The 19,879-nt window shown below is 45.8% G+C and overlaps 2 protein-coding genes across 2 annotated transcripts; one reads left to right on the top strand and one right to left on the bottom strand.

Annotated features, from left to right (window-relative positions):
* The first annotated feature begins 1,209 nt into the window (after positions 1–1,209).
* TUBB4B (tubulin beta 4B class IVb) lies at positions 1,210–4,949 on the top strand. Its single transcript, XM_056861000.1, has 4 exons — positions 1,210–1,366; positions 1,485–1,593; positions 2,864–2,974; positions 3,738–4,949. The coding sequence occupies exons 1-4, from the start codon at positions 1,310–1,312 to the stop codon at positions 4,796–4,798; spliced, it is 1,338 nt and encodes a 445-aa protein (XP_056716978.1). The 5' UTR covers positions 1,210–1,309; the 3' UTR covers positions 4,799–4,949.
* CIMIP2A (ciliary microtubule inner protein 2A) lies at positions 4,171–18,725 on the bottom strand. The gene is made up of 7 exons (XM_056861001.1): positions 18,656–18,725; positions 17,424–17,638; positions 16,148–16,515; positions 12,892–13,009; positions 10,273–10,367; positions 7,064–7,181; positions 4,171–5,034 (listed from the first exon to the last, which is right to left on the bottom strand). The coding sequence occupies exons 1-7, from the start codon at positions 18,709–18,711 to the stop codon at positions 4,946–4,948; spliced, it is 1,059 nt and encodes a 352-aa protein (XP_056716979.1). The 5' UTR covers positions 18,712–18,725; the 3' UTR covers positions 4,171–4,945.
* Between the last annotated feature and the right edge of the window lie 1,154 nt (positions 18,726–19,879).

Raw genomic sequence — 19,879 nt, 5'->3', positions numbered from 1 at the left:
CTTCCATGGCAGAATAGCGGTTCAAACCTGGGTCTTGTAGGTCCCAGCCCAGCACCTCTGTGTACTACAAATGTGGAAATACTAAGTGGGGGGAGATGGAGAGGAATGGATAACAGAATTTAGTCTTTAAAATTGTTTTTGAAAGGTGGGAGTGAGAAATTTGCTATCTTCCTCGCGCCTCTGTTGTATTTCTTTTCATGTTGTCTAATGCTTGCTGAATCAACCAGTCACCTGTCAATTCAGTGGGTAGCCATGTTAGTCGGTCTGCAGTAGTAGAAAAGAGCAAGAGTCCAGTAGCACCTTAAAGACTAACAAAAATATTTTCTGGCAGGGGATGAGCTTTCGTGAGCCACAGCTCACTTCTTCAGATACAGCTAGAATGAGAAAGCTCATACCCTGCCACAAAATATTTTTGTCTTTAGGGTGCTACTGGACTCTTGCTCTTTTCTAAATCTGGTGTGTGTGTGTGTGTGTATGTATTTACAAATGTTACTAGGCCACGTTTGTGGCAGTGGCGGACTGTTGCCATGACAGATTAGTGGTGCTAAGACCGTTGTCATGGCTGCATGGAGTGTGTTTTGGGACCTTGGCTGGGTTTCCTGGCAGGCCTCCTTGGAGATCATTGTGGTACTAGATCCCATCGCCATTAGAAACCTTGGTTACGCGTCCCCCGCAACCTCCTGTAAGGAATCGAGCCATTACACCAATAGCGTAAAGGTACACTACAGTAATAGCGTAGTAATCATCATGAATGGGCTTTACAAGTTACTGGCGCAACAGAGCGGCGCGCGCGCTTGGGCGCGGGTTTTTACTGTGGCCGTTACTAAGAAACCGCTCTCTTGCTAACGCCTTCCTCCCGCTTCACGAAGGAAGGAGCCAATCCACGCTCGCTATCAATCATTCAAATAATCCAACAGGGAACAGCCGTTGAAACAAGGGGCTGCAACGGACCAATAAGAGGGGAGGAGGAAGGAGCCGCCTCTCGAGTCGACTTTTGTAACGTACCAATGAAAGAGAAGGAGGGAGAATGAGCTCGAGCCAAAAGTACGTTTTTTATATTATTTAAGACCGGCAGCCCATTTAGCCAATCCTGGCCCTCGCCTGGTTGCTGGCGCCCAATAGGCACACAGAAGAGGAGGTGGAGTGAGACCAGCCGCGCGCGTAAACCACCAGAGCCCGCCCCCTTTCTTGCGTCCCGATATATAAGGTCGCGTCCGTTACCTTGACGCAGCTAGTATTCTCGCGCCGCCAACGACACCAGAAGAGGCAGCTTAGAGTTCAGACGCCGCAAGATCTTGCGTCTGCCATCATGAGAGAGATCGTGCATTTGCAGGCTGGCCAATGCGGCAATCAGATCGGCGCTAAGGTGCGGGTTGGGCCGCGGCGGAGGGCGGCCAGGCTGGGGGGGCGGAGGCCTAGGTGAAGGCCGTGCTCCTTTTAATCGGGGTTTACCGTGTGTTGATGTTTCTCTTATTGCGCCCTAGTTCTGGGAGGTGATCTCCGATGAACATGGCATCGACCCCACCGGCACTTACCACGGCGACAGCGATCTGCAGCTCGAGCGGATCAACGTGTATTACAACGAGGCCACTGGTGAGGACCTTATGAGGACGGGGAGGGGAGGGTTGCCAGTGCGGCTCGTCTGGACGTTACGATTCAGCTGCAGCCTCGCTGGTTTTCTGCAGTGCAGAAACCACTTTCGGTTTGGGCCAGGTGGTCGCTGAGTGTGTGTGTGGAGTGTCCCTCGTTCCTGATTATGTACACTTAAAAAGGCCCTGATCTCGTTAGTTGAGCTTCAGCGCCTGTTACCTGGTCTCTTCCTCCTGTAGAAATTAATTCCTGGGGTGAGTGCAAAGCAGTAAATAGGTGTTTCTGTTTCAAGCCTGTTTTGTCGTTGAGGTGTTCCAATAAAGCAGGCCTGGCCTAATAATTTTAGACGAACATGAGCACTGTTTTTTCCTCCCCCCCCCCATGACACTAACTGCCTTGGAAGCACGATGTAATTGTTTAAGCGCCGATCTGGGCATTAGCAGAATACCTTTTCTCGTGCCTGTTCTTATCAAGGCCTTATATAAAATTAGGCCGGGCTTTGACTAGTTTTATTGGATGAGCAGTTTTTTCTTTACACGACAGTGTTTGAGTTAGACTCTCTGAGTGTGATTTATTGGCTGAGATTATGTCTAGTCTCATGTGAGTCTTTCTTGAAATGTAAAATACCTGATAGATTTCAATAAGTGCTGTATGGGGTTAATATTGATAAGTAACCGCATGAATGTGGTTCCAGAGCTTTACATTAAACGAAGATCTTATTCTAGCACTTAAAAATAGGCATCCTGTTTTAAGTAGGAATACGATTGGGGTTCATGTAGGAAGGATAGAAAGAGAAGGAGCTGTACAGTTAATGTCAGTTGGACTCTTGTCAATTGATGAAATAATTCAGCGTTGGTAAGCGGAAGGAGGGATCAGCTCTTCAGCTCATTGGACACTTCTTTGCGTAGCCTTAGGAAACCCAGCCCAAATTGAAGCATAGCGTGGCTTGTGGAAGTTGCTGAGACTTGGTCTTCAGCATGGTGGTGGTTGTGAGCATTTTTGGGCATGAACAGTGAGCCCCATTGTGAGGAATAAGAATGCATTCAAGGGGCATTATAAAGGCTATATAGTAAGAGCTTGCATGTATAATAGCCATTAATTTATTTCTGGGGTTCATAACCTATGCCATATATTGCTGGCTGTAAAAATCCTTGCTGGTTTGGAAAGGTCCTTGCAGGTTAGTGAGTGGCACGAGCACACCTCAGGTCTTCCATATTTTGAAACTGAGCCTTTTATCAGCTTCTCTGTTTAACATTGCTGTCATCTTCCACAGGTGGCAAGTATGTTCCTCGGGCTGTGTTGGTGGACCTGGAGCCTGGGACCATGGATTCAGTGCGCTCTGGCCCTTTTGGGCAGATCTTCCGCCCAGATAACTTTGTCTTTGGTGGGTAACGTATGGGCTTGCTGTGGTGGCTGAGAACAGAACTGAAGCACTAACCTTAAAAACTTATTTGCCTGATCCTAGTGGTGGGGAGAGCAACTAAATTGGTGGGGGTGAGGAATGTGATACCACAGTTTGGTATCTTACAAATTACTTTGTGTAATTGCCCGCTTTCTAGGCTTTGCTTTAATATTATTACTTCAATGCCAACCAAGCGCAGAAAATACTTTTTTATATATAATGCATACAACTTACCTGACCTTGATGGTAATAAAACATTATTTTTATAAAAATTGGGTTGGTAGGACCATCTTCATTGACTTTGAAATATTTCCCCTGTATTGTAAAGCTTCTGAATTGCCAGGGGATATGTTTTAAAGCTAGCATAAGCTTTGTGCCAGAGGGTGTGTTCATCTTGGAAATTAGGGTTGGCTTGGATATTAAGTTCTTATGTGTTTGAGCCCTATCAGGATTTGTATTTGTATGAGCAATTCAAGGGCGTGAACCAGGAGCTTGGTGATCTCAGACATGCTAATATGTACCCTTGTGGGGTTGAGATCATTTGCGCAATTTGGAGCAAAACAACTGCCAAGCCCAGCCCTGAGCTTCTAGGCAGTGCTTGTCCAAGAAACTGAATCTCTTATATGGATGAACAAGGTGACCCTTCATGGCAGATAAGCCCAAGGGAAGGACAATCTGCATTAATGTCCATTTAAAGCAAAAACCCAATCCTGACTATCTCTGCTAACAAGTTGCTTTTTTACAGGTCAGAGTGGGGCAGGCAACAACTGGGCCAAGGGCCACTACACAGAAGGTGCCGAGCTGGTTGACTCAGTGTTAGATGTTGTAAGGAAGGAAGCAGAAAGCTGTGACTGTCTCCAGGGTTTCCAGCTCACACATTCCCTTGGGGGTGGCACTGGTTCTGGCATGGGTACTCTCCTAATCAGCAAGATCCGTGAAGAGTATCCAGACCGAATTATGAACACTTTCAGCGTGGTCCCCTCCCCCAAAGTGTCGGACACTGTTGTTGAGCCCTACAATGCCACCCTTTCAGTGCACCAGCTGGTGGAGAACACAGATGAGACCTACTGCATTGACAATGAAGCCCTTTACGACATCTGCTTCAGAACCCTCAAGCTGACAACTCCCACCTATGGTGACCTAAACCACTTGGTGTCTGCCACCATGAGTGGGGTGACCACTTGCCTGCGTTTCCCAGGGCAGCTGAATGCTGACCTGCGCAAACTGGCAGTCAACATGGTCCCCTTTCCCCGGCTGCATTTCTTTATGCCTGGCTTTGCCCCGCTCACCAGCCGTGGGAGCCAACAGTACCGTGCCCTGACGGTGCCGGAGCTCACGCAACAAATGTTTGATGCCAAGAATATGATGGCAGCCTGTGACCCCCGTCACGGACGCTATCTCACGGTAGCTGCTGTTTTCAGGGGGCGCATGTCCATGAAAGAGGTGGATGAGCAGATGCTGAATGTGCAAAACAAGAACAGCAGCTACTTTGTGGAGTGGATCCCCAATAATGTGAAAACAGCTGTCTGTGACATCCCTCCCCGGGGCCTGAAAATGTCTGCCACCTTCATTGGCAATAGCACGGCCATCCAAGAGCTGTTCAAGCGCATCTCAGAGCAGTTCACAGCTATGTTCCGCCGAAAGGCCTTCTTGCACTGGTACACCGGAGAAGGCATGGATGAGATGGAGTTTACAGAGGCCGAAAGCAACATGAATGACCTGGTGTCTGAGTACCAACAGTACCAGGATGCTACAGCTGAAGAGGAGGGCGAGTTTGAAGAGGAAGCAGAGGAGGAGGCAGCCTAAGACCCTGGCTGTAAACACCTGTACATTTTGTTCAAAGCTTGTATGGACTTTATTCATTCCAACCTTGTTCTTGGTTTCTTTGTTCTGCACTTCCAGCTTTCTTCTTGATGTCATCTGTCTGATGCTGTACAGACATTAAAAGCTTTTTCACGCTGCCTCTTGTCTCCGCAGTAGTTCATCATAGTAAGCTTTCCGAGTGCTGTTTCCAAAGGTTAGAGCGTAGTTGTGCCTGATGGCTGGGAAAAAGACATACTTGAGTCAGCTGTCTCTGCTTAGACTTGTTTTCTCTCAACATGTGATAACAGGACAGGATTCAAAAGGTGTGTCTGGTTGGCATTTTAGTGGTTTTATTGCCTCAGCTAAGCAAATAAAAGGCCACTGCTCCTCCAGTGCTTCGCTTAAGAGGAGGCTACCTGCTGTTTTCCTGTATGATATACTGATGTGGCCTTGTCTACTAGGCATCTATGTGGGAATAGTTACTTCATCACTGCGTAACATGCAGTTTGATGCAACCAAATTTTGATGCAGCAGAATAACACCTTCAAAGGAAGCTGCTTTTCTGCATGAGTCATTGCTCTGGGCTTGGCTCCTTCTAATCCAGAATAGTGACGTGTAGAAATAAAGTGAGTTGTGGGAAGATCATTACTGCTCTTGAAGCTTCAAGTTGCTCCTCCACCTTGAGTGGAAGGGACGCAATCTCTTTGGATATCCAGTGCATAGGGAAAATTGGCTTAGATCCCGTAAGGGTTACAGCAGAGATAATTTAAACATGAGCAAAGGAAGGAAAACACCCGCTGATGATGTCCTCCCTCAGTGTAGAAGGAACCTTCACAGGTAAGCCAAGGTTCTGTTTTAGGCTACTTGATATGGAAGACTGATAGGGCACTGCTCTAAAGAAGATCCTGATGTGGCATGTTGATGGAATGTGTCCAATGTCCAGGAGTTGACAACCACTGGGACCTGTTCTGCCTGCTGGGATATTTACTATCCTCCCTTGACAAAAAAGGGGGGGTACTTTACACAGGCTACAGTTACCTAGCATAGAAATGTTGAATAGCAGCTTTTTGCCTAGCATTTCTTTAGTTTATATTACCACTTCTATGGTTTCAACTGTCAAGCAACCAAAACACTACACTTCAAAAATACTGTACATTTTTACAGGTTTGACCTTGATTTCCAGGGAACAAGTTTTTAAACTTCAATTTCCAATCCACCTCTTACTGCAAACAGACATTCACTTGTCCTTGTTTCATCTAAATCTTGACCAAGTATGAATGAGTGCTTGCAACAAATGCCAACACCTTCATCAGCCTTCTTGGCAGGTCTTTGGGTTTCTATAGAACACCAGGTAAGAGGTAACTTAATTGTTTGCTGCAACCTGAAGCTGGATGCTAAGAGTTTTTTGCTGATGGGGTGCTACTATTAATGGAATAGAACCTTTGCATCCACCTCATGGATGGTGCTGCCTCCTTTCTCAGGAACAGTAATTTTGAAACCGAATGAAGAAAATTCCAACACCTTAGGAATATTGCCATGGGTGTGCTGTGCCTTCTCAAGGCAGTGAAGTTCCCAAAAACTGGAAGAGCCACTGACAGCCCTTGGGGTATCTTAATGTGACCAGTAACTGACTTCCAGAAGTTTCTGATTGTCAAATCCACTTGCTGACAAGAACAAGTTGCAGAAGGGGGCAGTCTTGAAGGCAAGCAGTTCCTGTAATAGTTTTGGGTATATTTTAAGCATTAAGGTGCTGCATAGCTGGTGGTTGTCTACATGTGTACTGCCTTGAGGACTAACCATTTTATTCCTGCATCTGCTTTTATGGCCTAGAGATCCTCTTTGTTGGGCTGCCAGCATCTGAAGAAGTGGGCTCTGCTTCACAAGTTTATGTTGGAATGAAATAGTCCTTAAAGTGCCAAAAGGCACCTTTTTTTGTTGCTGCAATAGATTAACACTTAATCTCTCTATAATTATACATAGGGTGGGTTTTTTGTTGCAAAGGGAAATGTAATATACCCCCAAAGATGACAGGAAGTTGATTTTCTGCACATTTTGCAAGTACCTGCTGGTATGGACCTGGTGCAGCTGATCCTTATACCTTTGGGGGGAGGTTGTACCTGCTTCCCTGTTGCTTCTGTGACTGGTGACAGAGCCTAGCTTCCCCTTGGCTTTCTGTAGCCAGAAGGCAACATCTTTTCAAAAGGGGTGGTCATGGAGAACTGGGTTGGGTTTTTATAACTTGGCTGGGTGTGTTGGTTGCGGACTTACTTGGCACAAACCCAGTGTAGTATGGAATCAGGCCTCGGCTGCCGTATATCTTGGTATTGGGCCAGTAGGTGCGAGGCAATCGCTTGCCAAAGCTGTACAACGGGCTTCTCATCTTTTCCTGTGAAAGGATAAATGAGACATTGCATGGCAAGAGGTGGCAACGGTTTGCCTTGGTATGTGGGAGCTGCAGGTGCTTGGCCCCAGTGACCCCCAAGAGACTACAGTACTTTACATACGTTGCATGGGGGGGTGCAGCAAAGTTTTCTAAGTTCCACAGAATTCCATTGTGCGGTGCAGAAACAGAGTGGCTCCAAAATGAGCATACTGTTATCTTTGGTTTTTCTAATCTATTTGCTTTTATTTTCTACCCAGATCTGGTAAAGTAGGGTGGTGTCTTTGCGTTTAAACGTTAACATTGAGGATGTCTAGATTGCCAATTAAGTGTTAATTCCTGCAATGTACTTGAAATAGAAGAATGTGAGATACCTGTTGGATCAGTTCTTTAAGGTTTGGTCCCTCCAGTATCCCCTTCCCTCAATGGTCAGCTAGCTGCCATGGAAAAGCCCACAAGCAGGTCATAAAGGCCTACCCTTGTTGCCCCCAGCAACAGGTAGTTGGAGGTGTATTGCCTTTGTATGGTCAGGTCTCATGTAGCCCTTGTAGATTAGTAATGGAAAGTAATGGGATCAAATCTAGTCCAGTTTATAACAAGTGTGTGCAGAGAATGGTAGCTTGCCTATGTGAGGGATGGTCCCAATTCTCCCAGCAGTTCTCCAATAAATCTTGTTACTACTTGGCCTTAGATTCTCTACCCTTGAGCTTCTGAGATTAATTAGCATTTGCAACAGTAAGAATATATTATTTTGGGTAGGAGAACCTTACGTAACACTAAGCAAATGTTGCATTAACATTTTCAGAAAAGCGTGTAAAAGAGGATGAAATCCTTTGTAGTTCCTGCAGAGGATATATGGGGGTCCTAATCTTTCTGGTACTCAGGAGATCTGGAAACCCTAACAGTCCAAGTTTATGTTGATTGTTAGCATGATTTCCTCTAATGAAGGCTGTAAGCTTACTGCAGCTCTTTAGATTCCTAGGTCTAAGACCTAATCTTTCCACAAGCATTTCCTCTGTGGCTGTCATGACAACCAATTACCACTCCCTTAACCAGTTTTAAGTCTGCATAAAATGTTAAGATGGTATCCATTATGGCATCTCTAGTCTGGCCCTTATTTTGAATTATCTGGTTGTGAAGGTGGCCATTCCCTCCAGTGTGGAAGAGCATATTAACATTCTCTGAGAAGAAAAAAGTCTTAAGAACATCCTAGAGGAGGCTGCCTGCTGAATCTCTGTATGGTTTACTGTTCTCTGTCATTATTATAATCCTCTACAAAGGGAAGAGACATTCTACATCTGCTGCAATTGAAAGAGCCACAATTGCTCCTGACACAAATACAGCAGAACAACATTCCTCTCTCTCAGAAGATGTTGAATCTGTATGGGTTGCGGCTTCATTCAGGAGGCCACCCCAACAGTGCCTCCAGCAGAAACTCGGGGTAGGGTCTCCTGACTGCCAACAATTTTCCACACAAATAAGCTATTTGGGGGGACTAAGTTAAATGTACCTCCAGTTTTTAATTCAGAGAAAACGTTCAGACTTGGAAATGGGAGAATAATGGGGAAATCTAGCTCTTTTTCTTCATGGGGTGTGTGGCGGGGGGGAGATGGTAGGGGGAAGTGCTCTGTGTAATCCAAGGCCCCATTTCTTAACATTACAAAGGATTTGCAACCTACTTAACCAGTTTTATGTAGACTGAGTTGAGAGGAGACTGATCATCAGCTGCCAATGCAGACAGCTATAGGGTACAAAAGATGGCAGGGGGTGCCCCAAGCTTGCAATGCCTGCTTGGGAACTTCCACCAACTTGTAGGAACAAATTGGCAGGGTTAAGGAGGGGCTGCACTTCCTGTTTCCTGCTGTCCTAAAGATGGAAGAGAAGATTTGCAACCCCTGAAGTGACTTTTCATGGTCTGCTTATGTGACTGCAGGGATGGACCACCTGATGCCAGGTTCAGTCCGTTGGTTAATCACAGCAGCTTTTCTGCTTGTCAACAGGCAAAGGGGAAGGGCTCTTACCACACTTTCAAAGCCAGCAACCCCTCTTAAGTCTGCTGGTGTGTCATTGCCTGTTCTTTGCAGCTTGCCTTGCTATATTTAGATAGTGCACACTCCAGAGAGTGTTGGAGTGGGTTTCCAAAATAGAATTGCACTAACAATAAATCACAGATGGAGACAAGGGAGGCTTTGTTCTAACAGCACAGAAAGCCTTTTTAAAACTTTGTTTTTGCAAGCCAAGGCTAAAAAGAGTAGCAGGAAATTCAAGTTTAAAATACCAAGTTCAGTGAAGTGTCATAGAGTAACTGTAATCAAGTTCCAAGCACTTGCAAGAACTGAAGCCTTAAAAACCAGCAGCATCTCTTAATGGAGACAAGAGAGCTTTTAAAAACAGCCGCAAGGTCAGTCTGGGATTGCAGAAACAACCTCTGTCCAATTAATAGTGGTTTGCTCTTGATTTATTGATTGCCGTTATGGACAGCTTTTCAACCAGATGAGCCTTTTGCTGCGTGCCTCCCTCTGAGGAAAAGCAGAAAAGGGGGGTTGGTTCAGCTGGTTGTTTTCAGGCTAGAGGTTTAGCTGTGGGGTGAGGGTAGCAGGGCAGAACCCCCACAAATCACTCTCTTGAGGCTTTTCATACTTGTGCTGACCAATTCCAGAGTTCTCTTTTTTTGTGGGACGGGGGGAGAGTAATTATATAATTGGAAGGGGCCAAACAGGAGAGCCAGCATGGTGTAACGGTTAAGGCGCTGGACTAGGATCTGGGAAACTCAGGTTTGAATCCCCGCTCTGCCATGGAAACTTGCTGGGTGACCTTGGGCCAGTCACACACACTCATCCTTGACCCTGGCAAGTATTTGGATGGGAGACCTCCAGGGTTGTGACATGGAGGCAGGCAGTGGCTAACCACCTCTGAATGTCTCTTGCCTTGAAACCCCTACGGGGTTGCCATTAGTCAGCTGTGACTTGATGGCATATACACGCCATCTAGTCCAACCCCTGCTCAATGCAGGATCAGCCTAAAGCATCCTTGACAAGCGTTCATCTAGCTGCTGCCCCATCAGCTCCCCCCACACCAACCTTGTGATTTGCTTTACCTGATTGCAGTCAAATTCATTCATAGCATCTGTGACACCCTTGAGGTAGTTGACTCCCATAATCCAGGTGAAACGGGGGATGAAGCCTGTGTACCCTGGGGAGGAAGGAGAGAGCTTTTGGTGCAAAGGATCATAGGCAGGATCAAGAAAACTCTTGGCTCCAAAAATAATTACGCAAAAGAAGTGAACTAGCCTAGTGGCCCTGAGGGCTACTAAATCGGCCTAGGGGCTGAAATCCAGTGAGCAACTACAGCGGTCAAATTTGTCTGGCCAGAGTAACTGACTTCAATAGCGGGCTGTGCAGAAGTGAGGCCTCCTGTTGCACAGATACAAGCATTCTTTCACTCCAACTATTAATGACTGGAATAATAAAACACTTAGAGTACCACCTACACAGTAAGATGCCTGCTGCTTCTCTGCATGGTTTGGCCTGGCTTCCCACAAATCAGTCTTTGCTGTGTGGGGAACTATTTCTGCAGTATGTGTGACTTGATTAACAACTTCCAGTTGCAGAAATGTAACAAATTTTACCTCCACGCAGAACCAGATGGCTGCCGCATTTGTACATGAGTCACTGCTCCAATTGGCCCCTGTTTGGCTTGGATGATTCTGCTGTGTTTCAGTCTTGGGTAGCATTCAACTATGCCTGATGCAGCAGAATGTTCCATCCGAAGAGGAGGTTTCTTGCTGCATTTCTGCATGCTGTTCTGTCTGGGTTTCCTTTGACAGGAGACTCCGCCAGAACAGTGACATGCAGAGGCATAATGGGTGGGCTCCACTGGGGATAAAGAGTGAGCAATATTTAGGGGGAAATGTGCTTCTACGTTTCATTCAAAAGGAAAGGGAAGCCTTGGGACCAATTCTGGCAAAGCTGTAAAGTTTCCTCTGATTACGCCTATCCTCTATGACTTTGTCTCCCCATCCGCATGATCAGACGCCTATTCCAAAGGTTTGAAGGCCTCCTTTTATCAACAGAGATTAAGGCCACCACTCCGTTATCTGGACCCACAAGATCACAACCAAGAGAGCCAGTGTGGTGTAGTGGTTAGGAGCAGCAGACTATAATCTGGAGAACCTGGTTTGATTCCCCACTCCTCCACATGAGTGGAGGACTCTAATCTGGTGAACTAGGTTTGTTTCCCCGCTCCTCCACTTGAAGCCTGCTGGATGACCTTGGGCCAGTCACAGTCCTCTCAGAACTCTCTCAGTCCCACCTACCTCACAAGGTGTCTGTTGTGGGGTTGGGGAAGGGAGGGCGATTGTAAGCCGCTTTGAGACTCCTTAAAGGCGGAGAAAAAGCGGGGTATAAAAACCAACTCTTCTGAGGAGAATCCTTCCAGGTTTCACGGTTAGCTTGTGAAGTGGACAGTGGTGGCTGAAGACCTGGTTGCTTGAGAGATGGGGCCTCTTTTTAGGAGAAGGAGCAGCCCAAGAGGATTGAGACTGGTGCTGGATGCATGAAATAGATGAGGTAGCTGCTAACCTGCTCTTCTGTTCTTCAGAGAGAGGGACAGGGCCTCTGGCCTATGTGGCTGCCCTGACATCTACCCTTCCAAGACAGCACTGCTCCTCAATTCTAAGGGTATAGAGGCACTTGCTCAGCAGACAGAATATGGCACTCTGCACACACTCAAAAGTTGCTTTGATAATTTAACTAACTATATAACCATTATTATGGGAAGGGAGGGTTGGATTGCACCAGGCCTTTCCCTGCCTCCTACCTGCTACTTCTCCACCCTGCTCCACCGGCTCCCATTCATCTCCAAGGGCAGTGCCTCAAAAAAGCAATAATTCTCCCCCCATAGAACTCAATGAAAACCGAGACAGCCTCTATTTGTGTAGCCCTACCTTGGGTTTCTCTTTCATAATCACCTCAGAGTGTGAAAGAATGTCTTTTCTATCTATCCATCCATTCATTTTTATTCCTCCTTTCCCCCATGGAGCTCACAGCAGTGTACAAGGTTCTTTCCTCATTTTGCCCTTGCAACAACCCTATGAGGAAGGCTAGGCTGATCTGAAGCTACCCAGCCAGCTCCGTGGCAGAATGGAAGGTTGAACCCAGGTCATAGAATCATGGAGTTGGAAGTGACCACCAAGGTCATCTAGTCCAACCCCCTGCACAATGCAGGAAATTCACAACTACCTCCCCCCACAGCCCCAGTGACCCCTACTCCATGCCCAGAAGATGGCCAAGATGCCCTCCCTCTCAGGATCTGCCTAAGGTCATAGAATCCGCATTGCTGACAGATGGCCATCTAGCCTCTGCTTAAAAGCCTCCAGGGAAGGAGAGCTTACCACCTCCCGAGGAAGCCTGTTCCACTGAGGAACCGCTCTGTAAAAAAATTCTTTCTAGATGGAGACTCTTTTGATTTAATTTCAACCCGTTGGTTCTGGTCCGACCTTCTGGGGCAACAGAAAACAACTCAGCACCATCCTCTATATGACAGCCCTTCAAGTACTTGAAAATTGTTACTGGTATATCACTTCTTTGAAGACATATGAGATACTGACCAATAACCACCCCGGCTCTTTAAATGGGGTATGCCTATAAGGGGCAGGGCCCCAAGACCAGTCTGATTGCCTTCAACAGCTTCTCTGTCTCTTTTTCTGTCTACCTACCTGAGATGGCTTTACGCTGGATGAGGTTGGGCATATCTAGCTTGGGGGTCCGTCCAAATCGGCTCACGTTCACTGACTCCGTCGCCCTTGGGAGAGGCACTGCTTCGATCCTGGTTGGCTGAAAGCCAAAGGCAAGAAGTCTGATGCCATTCTGAGTGGGGCTGGGGGCTGCACAAAGTAAGTCATACAAGGGCGAGCTGCAGTCATAACTTGCAAGATTGGCATAGAGGTGGAAAGAGACAAGGGTGTAGCGGAGTGTTAGGCTAGGACTGAGGAGACCTTGGACCTCTCACTCTCAGCCCAGCCTACCTCAAGGGGCTGTTGTGAAGATGAAATGGGGAGGTGGGGTGCCTTGAGCTCCTTAGAGGATGGGTGAAATAAAACTGGATAGAAACGGTCTCAGTCCACAGCCTGGCTACATGAAGCTCTAGGTAGCCAATGAGATTCTGCTGGAAAACCTTCACTTCATAAAACCAGAAGCTGCCCTTGCTACATCTTGGAGAGATAAGAAATAACAGAATGGTTAAATAAATGATGGGATATCAAAAATAATTAATTTGGGGGGTGTTAAGGCAGACAACCAACAGCCACCTTTACACATAATGGGCATGGGCATACACAGTTTTGCAAAAGGCAGAAGTGTTTTTATAGGACAGAGTGATATTTCTTGGTATTTATTAAAAACAAAAAAACAGGGCAGGCTCAAACCTGTGGCGCAGAGGTAGAGCACCCGCATTGCATGCAGAAAGCCTCAGATTCAATCCCTGGCGTCTGCAGTTAAAGGATCTCAAGTAGCAGATGCTAGGTAAGACCTCTCTGTGTCTGAGACCCTGAAGAGCCACTCCACTGCTAGCTGGAATAAGCAGCCCTGGTAGGCTGCCAACCTCCACACGATGGGTGGAGATCTCCTGCTATTACGACTGATCTCCAGCTGATAGAGATCAGTTCCCCTGGAGAAAACGGCGGCTTTGGCAATTGGACTCCATGGCATTGAAGTCCCTCCCCTCTCCAAACCCTGCCCTCCTCTGACTCCACCCCCAAAATCTCCAGGTATTTCCCAACCCTAAGCAGGAGCTGGCAACCCTAAGCCTGGTATAAGGCAGCTTCATATGTTAACATATGCGGGAGTGTGAGTTTGTGGGGTGGGCAGATGTTGAACTCTTCCCTGGCCATATCCCTCCCCCACAACTCTCCCATCTGCAGATTTACTCAGTCAGGCTAATTTCTGGTATTAGAGACGAGAGGAGGATCAAATGCGGTGACAATTCATCCCTCTCACTGCTTTTTGCATTTCACTCTTGCTTTGAAAAGTTGGTTCAGCCACCATCTCACGAATTCTGGCCTTTCTGGTAATCCCTAGGGGACTATATTTGGGATGGTTTCTGAGCATCATCTTGAGGATTAGCTCAGGTTGTACCCCTTGAGTATGGAAGGAGTTGGTGGGAATAGTAGCTTGTCCTTGAGGGTTTTCCTGCTTTCCAGTCATCAGTACAACAGAACGAAGGGATGGGATGGGATGGGATGGGATGCAAAGGGGGCGGCCCTTGGAAAAACTGTGGGTGGGTTGTGGATGGTGGGGCTCACTGAGTCTCAGGACGATGGAACTTGGAGCAGAGGTGGGATGGTCCACTCCTCTTTAGAGTTTTCCAAATTTTCTCTTGTTCCGTTAAAAAAGGTAAAGGTAGTCCCCTTTGCAAGCACCGGGTCATTACTAACCCATGGGGTGATGTCACATCCATCCCGACGTTTACTAAGCAGACTTTGTTTACGGGGTGGTTTGCCACTGACAACATTCTCTATTATAAAAATATATATTCAAATATTATTCTAAGTTTAATGTTTAACTAACAGTTATGATTAAAGTTTATTTTCAAATTCTCGGAATTTTTATTTTGAACCTTGGGGTCCCTGCACCGAACAAAAAAGTCCTAGTGGTCCCTGGTTAAAAAAAGGTTGGGAATCACTGCTGTAAATATATATAAGTCCATGAACTACGTACAGATACGTGGTGGAGAAATTATAGATGTATGGCGGAGCATTTTGTTGGAGAAAATTGCATCCTGGATTGTGTAAATACTATAAATAAATTGTATATAGCAGTACTGGTGTGGACTGAATTGCTGCCAGGTATACTCCTGCATTCCAGCTCAGCTATGCGTGTCAGCCACTGCCTTCCCCACTCATCTTCCCTTTGCCCCCAGCAAGCTGGCTACTCATTTTACCGACCTCGGAAGGATGGAAGGCTGAGTCAACCTTGAGCCGGCTACCTGAAACCGATTTCTGTCGGGACTGAACTCAGAGATTTGATTGCAATACTGCAACTTACCACTCTGTGCCACGGGCTCTTTGTTTCGTTAAAGGGAATGGACATTCATTTGTTCATATGCAGCAACGGGAATCAGGGAGTTTGAAGGGGAACAGTGACCCCCAATCTTGGCTCTTGTTAGCCCAAGGGGTATGCGGTCAGCAAAAAAAGCCAAGCTCTCTGCAGTTAAGACACACAAGATCACAACCAAGTTCCAAGGAGAACTTACAGACTATCATATTCCTCCCTGAGGGACTTGCTATCTACTGGGTTCATCTAGCCCTCATTGGCTTCCTTATCAACTGATGCTTCATGTCTAAATTGTTTTTCTCCAAACAGAAACCCCATGCTGAGCAGCATTTGTTACATATTTTTATCCCACTTTTTGCACTGTTTCAAAAGTGGTTCAAGGTGGCTTAGGGATGCCAGTGTAAACCACACTGCGCAAACACATTAAAACAGAATAAAAAAGATAGATTAATGGCCCCCAAAGACTGCATACTCTCACCTGTACAAGTTTCATTTCATTTCAATGGCCCTCAATAGCCTGTTTGAACAGCAAAGTGCCTATAGACTTGTGCCAGTGGACAAATCCTCCTTGCCTCCTCTGGGAGGTTTTTCCAAGAGTGGAAGAAAAAAGGGGAATAAAACCCAACCTAAAAACAGAAGCTTGGTACCCAAGGTTGGGTAGAAAGAAAAAAATAATATAAATACTGAAAATATAATTTATTCGAAGCGCTATGTAAAGGTTAAAAATATTGTAATACTGGTTTGTATATGTCTCTCATATACGAGAGTGCAGTTATCAACCTAGTAGGGCAACAGACCTGTGCCAGTGTACAAATCCTCCTTGTCTCCTCAGGAAGGTTTTTCCAAGAGCCATGGCAGAGGAATAATTTGTTTTAGCTCTGGCCAGCCTCACCAGATGGTCAGATCAACTACCACACATACCTGATCAGTTCCAGCGAGAAAAGGGGCACTCCTCCAGCCCTGCCCACACGATAAAGCAATGTCTGTGTGACAAGGCCCCTGCATCTCCTCTTGCCCGCACACCAGTGGAATATCGGGGTGGCAAATCATTTTCCGGTCGCCCTTTTCTGAAACCAGCTGTGTGCCAGCAGAGGCTGCAAATTGCCTCCATCCCGGTCCGCATGACAATCTGATGCCAGGATGGCACGGAGAGTATTTTCTCTGTTCCACTAGCTGTGTCAAATTGGCATTAGGCCATGACTGGGGAACAGGTGGGGGCCCAGTCCTTGAAACAGGGGGCCTGAGTTCTACGTCTGGAAGAGGAAAGTGACCTTGATAAGGAGAAACACCTGAAAAACAAACAAAAATAATTTCAGCTTGCATGATCAGGGCCTCATCAGGAACTAGGACAAGGGCTGGCAGAACACAACAATTTTATGTGGCTTCTTGGCTTGTAATAATCACAGTTTTCATTTCAAAACAATCCGGTCTTTATCTAGCTAACCCAGTAATTCCCAGGACTCACCAGCATGCAACAATTAATACATTATTTAAACAGAGCAACCATTCACGGAGGAGGCTGCCTGATGCATCTCTGAAAAGTGACCAGATCCAAGCATTAAATCAGCATCCTCTGAGTGTAGATAGTTCTGCATTGGGTGTGATTGTCATTGAATTTGCTCCTGATGCAGAGATGAAACACAATCACCAGTCCTCAGAGGAGACTTCCCATTGCATCTCTGTATCTCTCCAGTATTCCTTAGAAGGCCTACTCCTCTAGCTACTGCCATTCAGAATTATACTGCCTCTGAACATGGAAGTTTCATTTAGCCATCCTAGCTGATAGCCACAGATGAACCTATCCTTCACTTGCCTATACTAGTTAAAAAGGAGAGAGCAGAATGTGACCCATTTATGCTCTTGTAAGCCCTGTCTATCAAACCACCTCTGTTAGTTTCTTGCCATGAAAACCCCAAAAAGGGGTCGCCATAAGTCGGTTGCGACTTGACGGCACTTTACACACACACAAGCCCTATCTATACTGACAAGGCTAAAATGAGCATGAAACAGATGTGATCTGCTCCCTTCAGACACATTACAGGCAACTCTGGGTGATCTCCCATTCCTAATAGGATAGGATAGGCCAAGCATCTCTGGTTAGTGGTAGGGCCTCTGCCCCACCATGCCAAACCCAGAGGCTGGCTCTGACATAGATCCCCTCCCCAACTCCATGGTTTTACCAAAGGTCTTCCTTCACCTGTGTATCCAGGGATGTAACTTTGGTACTGATCCATCATCTCATTTTTTGGGATCCTCCTTTGGCTGAAATCCTCAATGAACTTTGGCTTGATCAGCGGTGCCAGCACCGGGCAATTACTTTTTGTAATCTCAGGGTCTGTCAGTAGTTGGGAGGTGGTTCTGCCATATGTCTGTCCAACCTGATAGCGCATCTGAGGGTAAAACCCTGCATACCTTGAAACAAAATTGTAGATAAGGGTGTGGAGGGAGAGAATTTACACTGGTGTTCATTGTCTTTCAGAAAAGGTACATGACTTCTGATTTATCTTTGTGACCACTCATGTGATATGCCTACCTGGAAATCTTCCTGTTCTGATTCATTTTTGTGGAAGAAAGTATCTCTGGTATTACAGTTAAAACCCAGCCATCCACACCTGGTATTGTTGTGTGTAACTAGATTGTGGCTTACAGTTGGAGGCTCACATCTCCTCTATGGCACGTAGCACTTTTCAGCAGCTTTGGCTACTAGCTATAGCCATTCCTCAAAAAGTGTGACCTGGCCATTCTCTGATCATATCCAGGTTAGATTACTGTAATAGGATCTATTTGTGCCTGGTTATAATGTTATGAGCCAGACTGTTTAAAATAAAATAAACACACCAGCTTTGAGCCAGACTGTTTAAAATAAAATAAACACACCAGCTTTATTCTTTGGGATTGCAGTTGTTTTGGGTGATTCAGGAAATGTGTTTTATTGTGTCAATTCCTATTGTAAGCCTGGGAATTCCAAATATAAAGGCAGGGTAGAAATGTTTAAAATAAAAATAATTACAATTTTGTGTCAAGCTAAAAGATATCCCTCCTTTTATGCCATTAAAGGTTTTGGTATTGGTGTTGGTAGATATCCCTCCTTTATTTTAATGCAATAATCACTCTGCTGGATCACACCAAAGGACCATTTAGTCCTGCATTCTGTTTTCCAACAGAAACTAGCTAGATGACTATTGGAATATCCCAATCATGGCAGGAAAGCAACAGTCCTCCCATGTTGTTTCCCCTCCAGATCTTGGTATACTGCAAATGTACTTGGGGGCTCTACTCAGCTACCAAAATTTCACTAGGATGTAAAAGTCAAGTAAATCATTCCCCAATGTATTTTAGCCACATTGGAAAAAATGCTGCCTTCAGTGTTTTTTTTGTTATTAAAAATTTCTTTGGCATCTGAAAGCATAGAGGAATGTGATGACTTACCCAGGAATATAGTATGGATCTTGAGGGAAGAAATTACATTTCTGAGACTCTGTCATTGTGGACCAGTATCTTTGGTTTGCCTCCTCAGTTTACCAAAAGCAGGGGATGGCCAAGTTAAATCAGCTTTGTTACCCAGGAAACCATTGTGAAGGGTATCTTCAGCAGCATCACTATGTAACTACAATATCTTAAATATCCTGATTGACAGGTGTATGATGGATAGGGTTGTCAGCTCCAGGTTGGGAAATACCATGGAGATTTTAGACATAGAGCCTGAGGAGGGTGGGGTTTGGGGAAGGGAGGCATAGGGTATAATGTCATAGAGTCCCCCTTCCAAAGCAGCCATTTTGTCTGATGTCTGTCACCTGGAGATGTCTGATGTCTGTCACCTTGCTCAGATCTTGCCAATTGAAGGCTGTGGCTTCCTTTATTGAGTCAATCCATCTCTTGTTGGGTCTTCCTCTTTTCCTGCTGCCCTCAACCTTTCCTAACATGACTGTGTTTTCCAGTGACTCTTGTCGTCTCATGACGTGACCAAAATACGATAGCCTCAGTTTAGTCATTTTAGCTTCTAGGGTCAGTTCAGGCTTGATTTGATCTATAACCCACTGATTTTTTTTTTTTGGCAGTCCACGAAATTCGTAACACTCTCCTCCAACACCACATTTAAAAGGAATCTATTTTCTTCCTATCAGCTTTCTTCACTGTCCAGCTTTCACACCCATACATAGTAATAGGGATTACGATGGCATGAATTAATCTAGTCTTGGTGGCCAGTGACACATCCTTACACTTCAAAATCTTTTCTAGCTCCTCCATGGCTGCCCTTCCCAGTCTCAATCTCCTTCTGATTTCTTGGCTGCAGTCTCCCTTTTGGTTGATGGTGGAACCAAGGAATAGAAAGTCTTGAACAATTTCAATTTCCTCATTGTCAACCTTAAAGTTGTGTAATTCTCCTGTAGTCATTACTTTTGTTTTCTTGAAGTTCAGCTGTAGTCCTGCTTTGGCACGACTACACCACGAGAGGTGCAATGCCCAGATATAAGGGCTGGTTTAGAACACTATGAATTCATACGCACACACATGGAAGCTTTGGGAAGTTGGAATCCGGGAGCCATGAACCAACAAATCATGCTCTCTGTGCTTGGTACGGCCTTTCACCATTAGAGAGCTCTGAATTACCTTCATCCTTAGGAATGTGTTTTCTAGTTACTAAGATCACAA

Source organism: Euleptes europaea, chromosome 14 (assembly GCF_029931775.1).
Source record: "Euleptes europaea isolate rEulEur1 chromosome 14, rEulEur1.hap1, whole genome shotgun sequence".
NCBI lineage: Eukaryota > Metazoa > Chordata > Lepidosauria > Squamata > Sphaerodactylidae > Euleptes > Euleptes europaea.
Note: the sequence above shows the minus strand (reverse complement) of the source record. Positions and strands in the feature narration are given on the sequence as shown.